Source organism: Schistocerca cancellata, chromosome 6 (genome assembly GCF_023864275.1).
Source record: "Schistocerca cancellata isolate TAMUIC-IGC-003103 chromosome 6, iqSchCanc2.1, whole genome shotgun sequence".
Taxonomy (NCBI): Eukaryota; Metazoa; Arthropoda; class Insecta; order Orthoptera; family Acrididae; genus Schistocerca; species Schistocerca cancellata.
Window position 1 is genome coordinate 91,874,987 of NC_064631.1, and position 12,461 is coordinate 91,887,447.

Sequence of the window (12,461 nt, forward strand, 5' to 3'; positions counted from 1 at the left end):
TAGTAAATATTTTTACATCCAAACCTTGCGAAGTATGGTAAAGTGTATGACAGAGGGTACTTCCATCGCACCAGTTATTAGGGAGTCTTTCCACTCCATTCAAATATGGAGTGGAAGGAAGATGGCTGTTTAAAAGCCTCTGATACTTGTGTGTTGTGGTCTTCAGTTCATAGACTGGTTTGGTACAGCTCTTAAAGCTAGTCTATCCTTTTAATGTCTGTTCAACTCTGTATCACTTGAACCACATTACTGTTGACGAACCTTGGTCTCCCTCTAAACTGGTACTCCCAACACTTCCTTTTATTAGCAAATTGACTATTCCTTGACGCCTCAGGACGTGTTCTATCAACCGATCCCTTCTTTTGTGAAGTTGTTCCATAATTATACTTCCTCTTCTGTTCGGTTCAGTACCTCTGCATTAATTACTCGATCTACTCGTCTAATCTTCAACATTCTTCTGTAGATAGCCGTTTCAAACGCTTCTATCTTCTTAATGTCTGTGACTATTTTTGGTTCACGCTCCACTTCAGTATCTGATACACAGCAGACAAATAGCTTCAGAAGAGAATTCCTAACACATTTATGTTAAATGTTAATGAAGATGATGATTGTTGACAGTTAGATGTAAAATCTTGGTGTACATTTATTACTCGTGTATACTGCAGGTGATACAGCTCGCTAGTCGAACATATGCAAGCCTCTTCATCTGAGCAAACAATTTACAAGCTACACCGACTTGAAACTGCTTATTGTAATAAATCCTTCATCTGCTCCTACAATTTTCCTCCGCCCCCTTACCCCTCCCTCATCACACACACACATACACTTCCCTTCCCTGTACCCTACGATTAATATTTTTACGACAAAATAAAATTGTGTGGTAATACGCTAGTTCCAGACTGCGCTGTGGTTTTTCTTCAAAAAGGTAGCTACTAAAAATCAGAAAATGAAAGAAAGGAACAGAAAGTACACCAGTGCGCAGTTGGTGTGTTCAGTTGTGATATCAGTGTATGTGCTGTCGAATAAGTTAAACACAGATGCATTAGTCTTCCTCTGTGAAATAGCTTCATCAGCTTCTGTGTCGGTTTCGTTACGTATTTTATCAAGACTTTCCACCAGAGAAAAACGTGTGGTAGTTACCGGGAGCAGAACCCATTTCATTGCTTTGGCGTCGCCTGCCTCTCGTGGTCGTGCGGTAGCGTTCTCGCTTCCCACGCCTGGGTTCCCGGGTTCGATTCCTGGCGGGGTCAGGGATTTTCTTTGCCTCGTGATGGCTGGGTGTTGTGTGCTGTCCTTAGGTTAGTTAGGTTTAAGTAGTTCTAAGTTCTAGGGGACTGATGACCATAGATGTTAAGTCCCATAGTGCTCAGAGCTATTTGAAGCATTTTTGCTTTGGCGTCAGTAGTCCACTGTCCTAAGCATTAGCTCATATATATCTTATACGATCCAGTATCGGGCTTAGCTACATGGCGGATGATACCCAAACACCACTCCTAAAAAAACGGATAAGAGTGTAATAAACAAGAGAAAATATTAATGAAATGATTTATTTGGCGAGTAATGTTTGGTACAGACAACACAACATATATTTGGCAGCTAGCAGTGTGTGTGGAGAAAACACTGAAGTGTCGGGTCTTGGACACAGCACTGCAGTATTTCAGATATATTCTGAAAAATAAAGAGCAAGTAGGAAGGCGTGTTTGGCACGCAGTGCAGGGTGGAATCAGCAGCTGGAGATGTTCGGCAGCGACTTGCCGTCGCACTTGTTCCTCCAGCCGTACCAACCGCGGAAGCCGTGTCGCTGGAAGATCTTCTTGGCGCACCGCACGTCGTCCGACAGGTCATTGTTCAGCAGATCTGCGACAAAACATCCAGCAGGTTTAGTTCATCCTTTGCTCGTCATTTTATACGGGGTGGCGCAGCCGAAACAGGCCCCCACAAGTACAGGCTGTAACGGGTATAAGTGCTGATATTTTATACGTGGTACCTTAAAATGTACCTCAATGTGTTGGTTGATTTTTCCCTGCGTCAAACAGTCTTCTCACAACCTCTAAGGCCTGATGTTTCCTGCACGGTAGTAACTGCACCGCTAAGTGTCAGTCCAGTCTCATCTGACCTACTGCTCAGGAGAAAATAAGCATTAATGGCTTTCTCTCTCCACATGTACTTGGAGATATTAACCAACATAAAAAGATGCTGCTCCTAATAGCTATTATTAGTCTGCAGATTAAGTAAATACGGATGTAATGTTGTTCAGTACACCAATAGCAATATCCGCACTTACACCCATTACACTCTGCATATCTGGGAGAGAATAGATGCTTTCGAAATGAGATGCTACAGAAGAACGCTGAAGATTATATGAGTAGATCACATAACTAATGAGGAGGTATTGAATAGAATTGGGGAGAAGAGACATTTGTGGCACAACTTGACTAGAACAAGGGATCGCTTGGAAGGAGATATTATGAGGCACCAAGAGATCACCAATTTAGTATTGGAGGGCAGCGTGGAGAGTAAAAATCATAGAGGGAGACAAAGAGATGAATACACTAAACAGATTCAGAAGGATGTAGATTGCATTAGGTACTGGGAGATGAAGAAGCTTGCATAGGATAGATTAGCATGGAGAACTGCATCAAACCAGCCTCTAGACTGAAGACCACAACAACATCATCTGGAACATAGATATGGAGTTGCAGATTTCGCTAAGATGTAGACGACAACGTGGCGAATTTTCTGGTGTATGCAACTAATTTTTTTGAGTTTGTAGCAAACCCGAGACCGAGCTTTGGTAGAAGTTGCATAGTGGATCCCCCGTGCAATTTTTGTAGTTTATGTGCGTTATTCGTACATAACATGCAGCAAAATATTGGTCGGAGATCGTCCATTGTACAGTATAGGTTTTCTGAATTTCATTGCAGTTTTAGCTTTTATAATGCAGTTCGTTGAATGATGTGATTGTATGTTATTAATGGCCGGTAGAACCCATCTGGTGCTGTCCGGCCGCTTCATTGAAGTCTTTCTATTTGACGCTTCTTCGTCACCGTATTCCATCGATTAAGATGAGAAGTGCGTTAAGTACGGCAATGCGCGTTAAATATGGCGCGAAAGATCAACTAGGCTACTCTACAGGTCAATGTGTTACCAAAACCTATATTTCCCGTTCACATTCTTTGGCGTCACGAACTCGCAATCAGATTATCACCTTGCAGCCTCGATCTACGCTACAGACCGTCTGAGATAACAATCAAGCACTTACTGCCACGCTCCAGCCCAAAGTTCTAGAGTACATACCATGTTTCAAATATTTCAGGTACACTACAGCCGAAACAGCTACGTAGTTTTAATCACGCCAACGGCCTTGCCGCAGTGATGACACCGGTTCACGTCAGTTAACCGAAGTTAAGCGCTGTCGGGCTGGGCTAGCACGTATATGGGTGACCATCCGGTCTGCCGAGCGTTGTTGGCAAGCGGGGTGCACTCAGCCCTTGTGAAACAAACTGAGGAGCTACTTGATTGAGAAGTAGCGGCTCCGGTCTCGTAAACTGACATACGGCTGGGAGAGCGGTGTGCCGACCGCATGCCCCTCCATATCCGCATCCAGTGACGCCTGTGTGTGAGGATGACAAGGCGGCCGGTCGGTATCGTTGGGCCTTCCAAGGCCTGTTCGGACGGAGTTTAGTTTCTTAGTTCCAATCACAGCGTAGTATGGTATTCTGCAATTATATGTATACATCATAGCACGCTGAACATCGTAAGTTATGTTCATTAGCCGGTGCATTCGTAGAGTATGCTGAAAAAATATTTCCTCTTTCTATTACCATGTGAAAATATGGCGCTGTAATGAGTCAGAACGTGGTGTGCGTGCAGGAAAAGAGGAGGAACGCAGAAAAAGAGGAGGAACGATCAAACACATGATAATTGTGGTTCTGGCACGTTTATTTGGATATGGTCACAAGTTACAACACATTCAGTAGAGTCTCCCGACCAAACAAAATGCTGCATCCGTAAAACGGCATGGTCGACTGTTGCTCGCACCACAGCCTGTGTAATCAGAGTGATATATCATTGTATCAGTAAGAGCCAAGATACATCCCTGGCGGCCCGATCTTTCAGATATCTCCACATGGATTCAGGTTGGGGAATCTGGAAGGCCACACATCCTGAAATTGCCCAGAGATAATGCTGTCGTTACCGAAAGTTTCTTGAAGCAAATCTTTCACCTAGAAAACGTCATGTGGTGTCTCCCCATCTTTTTTAAAATAATGGTGTGGACATAGTTGTAGTCCTGCAAAGCTGGAATCACGGGTCCTGTAGATCTAACAAGCCCACGAGATGTCATCTCCTTGAGGAAAACTGGACCGAGAATGAAGGAGCTTGTGAAACCACACCATGCAGTTACAAAATTTGAGTGCATTGTGTGTTCCTGGCGGAGCAGAACCCCATACGCGACAGTTCTTCTGTATTGACGGTAGTGTGATAGTACTGTGCATTCACGGCGCCGTTCAGGGTAAAATGTATCTTGTCTGTCATCCATTTCCATGTGTTCCAAAAAACGAAGGTCCAAGTCACAGCGTTGTAGCGTATCTTGGGGCTTTATTTGGTGCACATTCTGAATCCTGTAAGGATACCAGTGTAAAATGAGCCGCAAAATCTCGTGAACTGTTGACCAGTGGAGAAACTATTGACAGCTCGAGCAGTCGCTGCTGAATTTGAAGCGTGTGCTGCACGGTTGGCGATAGCTACAGCGTCTTCATCAAAAACTGCCACTGGAACGGACCACCTCCCTCTCACTGCTGCACCATCTAATTCAACTGATTCTTCAGATTTCTTGATCGTGTTCTTTAGCCCATTGATTGACATGTGGCCTACCCAGCTGTTTCTGTCAGCGATATTCCTACAACGCAGGGACAGCTGCTATTGCTGCTTTATCAGCAGTGCACAGTCTTTATTCTCAATAGCCATTACATTTGGTACGGAAAACTTCAAAACTTCCTAACCCTTTACACCAACCGTCAGTTCACAAAATTAAGCGACACTTGTCAGCAAGTGACAAACAGCATGCTTACGTCGAAGCAGGAAACATTCCACATTTAACCGCTTATAGCGCTATATTTTCACCTTCTGGCAGAAAGTGGAAACATGTTTTTTTTTCTCTCACCCACGATTAACGAATATACGAGGGCTGTCCAGAAAGTAAGTTACGATTGATCGCGAAATGGAAACGACTATGATAATCCGATAAAGCTTTGCACAGATGTGTTGGGCAGTGTCTCAAGTATGACCCTAGATAGCATCACGTCACTCCTCTCACTTCTGAGCTCACAGTGATCGCGTAAAGTTGTCTAGAAAATAGTGTCTCCCGCCAAGTGCGAGGACCTGATGAGAAATTTCGCCTGAAGCTATGCAGCCAACATTACATAACTGTCGTGCGGTTTCTTCTACAAGCCAATTCTCAGCCGCATTCTGAAGGGGCAATGAAGATGCTCCTGCACCGTTTTCAATTGGAAATGTTTGACTACCCACAATACAGCCCGTAATTGACTCCCCCTGCGTTTCATCTCTGCTCACATGAACCGCTGGCTAGGAATACAAAATTTTGGCACGGAAAACGAAATGTAGGCCAGCGTAGAGAATTGGCGGAAAGCACTGGCGGCTGTCTTTTATGGTGAGGGTATTGGAAAGTTGGTACAACGTTACGACAAATGTCTTAGTCTGAACGGCAACTACGTAGAGAAGTAGCTGGATGGTGTAACTAACTGTAAAAAATAAAACATTTCTAATTTTCACTGTGGTTTCCATTTCGCGATCAATCGTAACTTACTTTCTGGACAGCCCTCGTACCTACGATATTTCAGTGTCCTGCGATGTATACAGCCCGCACTGCACCACACGGGACGCCGTCAGTTTAATAAAGAAACGATGAGACCGCTGCAGTTGGAGAGGAGTAGCTGCGACCAACTACAGCAGCGGGGCGATCAGAATGGAGCAGTGCAGGCAGAACAAAGTAGTGCTAATACGCATGCGCGATTATGACGACGCCGTAAGCAGTGTCAAAAGTACAGTTTCAGAGCGGCGCAGAACGGCTCAGATTTCTTTCTTCACTTGCAGTTACTGCTGGCTGTGCTCTGCAGCTGTCGAGTTGCAGATTAACACTTCTCGAATTGTTAATGTTGGCTATCGCAACGGGGGCCGGTATTTTCCCTGAAGTACCTCCACGCATGTTCTCGTGATGCTGAGTGGATAGAGGATCGCCTGTTTTGTCACCTGTCATTGTTGAAATGATGACAACTTAGAAACAGGTCAAGTTGTTTGTTTACAGTGAGTGTGTGAAGAAACAGTGTTGTGAAGAGGTCGAAATTTCCCCTGAAGATTTTCGTTTCATATATAAAATTGCTACACCAAGAAGAAATGCAGATGATAAACGGGTATTCATTGGACAAATATATTATACTAGAACTGACTTGTGATTACATTTTCATGCAATTTGGGTGCATCGATCCTGAGAAATCACACCACCTCTGGCCGTAATAACGCCCTTGATACGCCTGGGCATTGAGTCAAATAGAGCTTGGGTGGCGTGTACAGGTACAGCTGCCCATGCAGCTTCAACACGATACCACAGTTCATCAAGAGTAATGACTGGCGTATTGTGACGAGCCAGTTGCTCGGTCACCATTGAGCAGGCGTTTTCAATTGGTGAGAGATCTGGAGAATGTGCTGGCCAGGGCAGCAGTCGAACATTTTCTGTATCCAGAAAGGCCCGTACAGGTCCTGCAACATGCGGTCGTGCATTATCCTGCTGAAATGTAGGGTTTCACAGGGATCGAATGAAGGGTAGAGCCACGGCTCGTAACACATCTGAAATGTAACGTCCACTGTTCAAAGTGCAGTTAATGGGAACAAGAGGTGACGGAGACGTGTAACCGGTGGCACCCCATACCATCACGCCGAGTGATACGCCAGTATGGCGATCACGAATACACGCTTCGAATGTGCGTTCTCCGCGATGTCGCCAAACACGGATGCGACCCTCATGATGCTATAAACAGAACCTGGATTCACCCGAAAAAATGACGTTTTGCCATTCGTGCACCCAGGTTCATCGTTGGGTACACCATCGCAAGCGCTCCTATCTGTAATGCAGCGTCAAGGTAACCGCAGCCATGGTCTCCGAGCTGATAGTTCATGCTGCTGCAAACGTCCTCGAACTGTTCATGCAGATGGTTGTTGTCTTGCAAACGTCCCCATCTGTTGACGCAGGGATCGAGACGTGGCTGTCATCTCGACTGCTAGTGATACGAGGCCGTTGGGATCCAGCACGGCGTTCCGTATTACCCTCCTGAACCCACCGATACCATATTCTGCTAACGGTCATTGGATCTGTACCAACGCGAGCAGCAGTGTCGCGATACGATAAACTGCAATCGCGATAGGCTACAATCCGATCTTTATCAAAGTCGGGAACGTGACGGTACGCATTTCTCCTCCTTACACGAGGCATCACAACAAAGTTTCACCAGGCAACGCCTGTCAACTCTTGTTTGTGTATGAGAAATAGGTTGGAAACTTTCCTCATGTTAGCGCGTTGAGGTGTCGCCACCGGCGCTAACCATGTGTGAATGCTCTGAAAAGCTAATCATTTGAATATCACAGCATCTTCTTCCTGTCGGTTAAATTTCACGTCTGTAGCACGTCATATTCGTGGTGTAGCAATTTTAATGGTCAGTAGTGTATATACGACGTTCGTGAAGTGGTAACTTAACTACACTGTTTCGAATCGATTGATTAATTTTAGGAAAGACTGTTTACAGTTAGTTTGCAGAATTTGGTCGTAGGCATGCGTCCGCCACCAATGTATTCCAGATGGTTTTTATAACTTTGATTACGTATATTGCAGAAATGGGGATAGGTACTTACAGAAAGGTGCAGTTTGCGGTATAATGTTTTGTTTTTGCAGGTACGTTCCCCTCCTCCCAGCAGAAAGTGTGTGCGGAACGGTTGATGGAGAAGAAATCTTGACACCCAGATCCAGCGGCGCTTCCGGATACGTTACAGAAGCACATAATCATCACGTCCGAATACGATTGGTGGAGATGTGGAACAGGAGCAACAGGCATTTAGTCAAGAGTTTCGACATTTACAGCTACAACGAATCACGATTCACAGCTGTTACAAAAGAGACAGAAGCGTCATGTCTGCAAGGTGCGTCTGCAGCATGTGCTTCAACTTGATAACAGGCCGAAGCGCAGAGCATTTGCTATTCAGACTTTGAGTCGCGTCGACGACGAGCCACACTATCAGAGAATAGTGAAGTTCAGAGAATCAATTGCACACCGTAATGTGGACATGCTAGGCCGGACATTTGGGGGGGGGAGGGGGGAGTGGAATATCGCTTAGTAGCTATGCTGCGTGCTACAGATGGCGCACACATTGAAGTTTGTTGAGTGGCTACTAAAACATCAGGTGTATGTGAATATCACGCCGCAAACCGCTGCTTTCTACCTATCCCCATTTCTTTAAAATACCTGATCAATTTTGTTTCTGGAAAAAAAAATTCTATATCTATTCCTTACAATTTGACGACACATCATCTTTATTTTGCCATTCATTTAATTTGACCGAAGATAAGTAACGGTCTCCTATCAATTGGTGCAAGGGAATGCTCAAAAAATTCGAGTGAGAAAATTCAAAATCCATACATGCAGTTAACTGTTTGGGTGTTAACAACAGAGACCAACGAAACTGGTTTGTTTGCGAAGCTCGCTCTTTGTTCGCGAAGCTCGCTCATGAAGGAGATTTCTTGTTGCTATTTCTACACTGGACGGGCCGCGGTCATTGATTTAGAGGATCGAAGAGCAGTTAATACTGAAGAGTAAACAGCAGTTTGTTGGTGACAAGTCACCGATTAAACACAGGAGAAACAATGAAAAACTTCCCATCAGTCATCATCACCATGCCAGCTGTCCCACGATGCGTCACTGTTGACCGTCAAAAACATAGAATTAATGTCTCATTATCCATATTCACCTGGTCTATTACGTAACTACTTGTTTTTGTTCCCTCATCTCAAACATCCTACGCCCTGGCCAGGCACCTAACGAATCCTTCCAAACTCATGTTTCTGATGTACCAACACTAGAGCGGAAAAAGTTTGTAGAAGTAGTTCAGACGCATGCAGATGTGTATAAATTGTATGAAAGATAACTTTGAGAAACAACAAAACTGTTTGTACTAATAATTGTTTTTTCTTTCTTTTTGTTAAAGGAAGTGTCGTTTTCCCACTCCTGCTACTGCTGCCACTCCCCTCTCGCCCACTATCTATAACACACACACACAAAACCTCGCGCACCTCTAAGTAGTTCGTCACTTGACCTCGTTCCTGCTACCTTCAAGAGTGTTCAATACGCGTAGCACTTCGGCAGACAGATGGAGACAGACCGACATGAGAACCAGAACGACGCTCGCGGAACCGTTGAACTGCAGAACTTACGATCAGCAAGTCTCTGCCACATATGAGACTATATCTAACGATCAGCAAGTCTCTGCCACATATGAGACTATATCTAGTCAGTCCAAACAGTTTCGAGACTGTATCAATGAAAAACAGAGAAAAGTTATGAAGATGGTTTTCATGAAACTTCCTGGCAGATTAAAACTGTGTGCCCGACCGAGACTCGAACTCGGGACCTTTGCCTTTCGCGGGCAAGTGCTCTACCATCTGAGCTACCGAAGCACGACTCACGCCCGGTACTCACAGCTTTACTTCTGCCAGAACCTCGTCTCCTACCTTCCAAACTTTACAGAAGCTCTCCTGCGAACCTTGCAGAACTAGCACTCCTGAAAGAAAGGAGCTCGAGTCTCGGCCGGGCACACAGTTTTAATCTGCCAGGAAGTTTCATATCAGCGCACACTCCGCTGCAGAGTGAAAATCTCATTATGGTTTTAATGCTTCAGGTGTTGTACAGAGTGTACCCCACTTGAGTATAACGCGCAGAACGTGTACACATACGTGTGAAACTGCCAGAAAAGCTCTTTGTTGGGTTATTGACTAACTTTCGCATAATACTTGCTTCAGTATCGGTTGTGTCATCAAAGCGTTGACCCTTTACACGAACAGCTGAGTTAGAGATATTGTTCCATCACCATTTGTGATACATCAACAGACAAATTACGGACACACGTCCACTACGTAGCACTGCCTTCTAACAACTGCCTGGTCGAATATACATATGTTGTTTACAATTGTTAGTTCAAGTTGCACCTCAATTGCTGCGTTGACGTCGCTTAACACTCTGCCGTCCGGTGACACCACAATGGTGTCTTCTGCTTAGTATCGCTCAGTGGTCGGCGACACCACAGTGGTGTGAGCATAGAATCGCGCAGTGGCCGGCGACAGCACTTTAGTATCTTTTGGATTCTGTTGGTGTTTTGTTTAGGTGACAATAAATTGCAACGTCAAAAAGTTTTTTTTGTTTTTATAAGTACTTGTGCCCTTTCATCACGGCAGACGAAAGAGACGATACGATTATTTACGATGAATACGTGGAGCAAATATTGGAGGTTGTCACTACATCACGTACGTCTCATCTTGATCCGATTGACAGACTTTCCGGTCGCATAAAACAACACCAACTTATAGGCCTACGTATTTCCGAAACGAAGAAACTGCCATCTATGCTCCAAAAACAAAACAAAACAAAAAACAAGTTAATGTGCAAGTCTTGTGAAGTTGCGTTACATCTTGGAGACCGTTTTGCTGCATATCATATGAAAGAGGAATACTAAGTACCAAAGACAATGCAAATAAACAAATATATGAAACAAAAAAAATTGTGTTTATTTACGTATGTATATCTTCGAAATTTCATGAAAATAGGGGAACAGAGTTGAGCACTTATGAGAACTAACGATGAGATTAGTAAAACGTAACAGTTTATAATCTCCCGGTAATGTCAAGAACGGCCGGCGACAAGCCAAGTAATCCGAATTAGCGCTGCCGGCGCCAAGCGAATAAATTCGTACGAGACGTGCGGACGGCAAAGAGTTAAGCTCCAGGAATAAAATTTGTGTCGGAACCTTTTGAACGGATGTTGTAGGCTCCTCGTCCACAGAAGGCGTGGAAGAAAAGGAGAGAAATACAGGAATTCTAACCCCTACGCTGCTAGGCCAACGCATTGAGACCCATAAAGCGTGCAACCAAAAGCCGTGTCAACTGGCTGGCTTGCCCTAATGCCCGACAGAACGGTAGCTGTTCCGTCATTTGAGAAGCGTCGGGAAAACTCTTCTGCGGTGTGAGCTGAATGCCCCATAACGGAATAGAGGCAGCGCAAAGATCGTTACGGCCCAAATATTTGTGAGATGAACCGGCCGTCACATATCTCTAAATATTTGAACTCTCCCGCTCTCCACAAATTACCCTCGCAGGCGACTTTTACTACCGAAATATTTATAAACGCGCTACTCACGCGCACTTATAGTCGAGGCTATAAACGGGTGATTTTCCGTTACGTTGTTTTCAGTAGAGGTACATTAGTATCCGGTTATAGCCGTCTGCGTGGTTTATTCTAGCTGGTAGTATTGCTTCACAAGACGCGGAAGCCCGACGTAACACAACACTCTTCTGCAGGATATGAAGAGCACAATTTTCTTTTCCAATTTAATTGATCGCACAAAGTAAAGCTCACATGAATTCGGAACCCGATTTGATCATTACACTGCTTATGATGTGAGAATGAATTCCTCCAGGCAGTTGTGAATGGAACCAGATAGTATGAAATTGTTCTTTGGCAAACTCTCGCGTACACAAAGTATTGATACAGTACTGAATCTGTCTAAAAAGATTCTCGGAGCGACCTGGGCCAGATCCGATGCATTTACTCTTGACACCGACGCAACAGAGCAGATAGTTACAGACAATAGAAACTCATAATGAGAAGTGAATTAGAAATTCTTGCATTTGTCCCCATCTGGGAATTGTGTGGTCCAAACTACACTACCTGTCATCAGAGGCCATGTAAATGATTAGAACTGCAATTTTTGTGTGTTTAGTATTGTTGTCAAGCCTGGCAAGGTATATAAGGGGCGTGAATAGCGTCAGACCTTGAGTTATCGCTGTGGAGGAGTTGCTGTGTACTCATGTGAGACAGCGTCATCAGCACATGATAGAGTTTGCAAAGGGCCTCTTTATGTTCCTCCATTTCGCTGGCTCGTCGATTCGTCCAATATACAGGTTTGTGGGACATTCGGATGTAATAGCGGCCGACGCTGGACTGTATGACAACTGATAGCAGGCATACCCATTGTAAAGGTTCTGATCTGCCAAGTCTACGCACCAAATGGAGAACCGCCGTATTGTGCACCAAGCACATCGTAACACCTATACATCTTCGCCTGCCATCCGAGAACAGACAAAGGGAATTCTGTGTCATCCCACACCATTGGGCGAAGACTAGCAG

At 44.7% G+C, this 12,461-nt stretch overlaps 1 protein-coding gene across 1 annotated transcript in view; it reads right to left on the bottom strand.

Moving 5' to 3' along the window:
• Window positions 1-1,531: 1,531 nt before the first annotated feature.
• LOC126191302 (lysozyme-like) overlaps window positions 1,532-12,461 on the bottom strand; it is a 30,910-nt gene continuing 19,980 nt past the window's right edge. Inside the window, exon 4 of the mRNA XM_049932130.1 lies at window positions 1,532-1,857. Coding sequence (XP_049788087.1) covers window positions 1,724-1,857 — 134 coding nt within the window. The 3' untranslated portion in view covers window positions 1,532-1,723. The remainder of the gene's footprint in view (window positions 1,858-12,461) is intronic.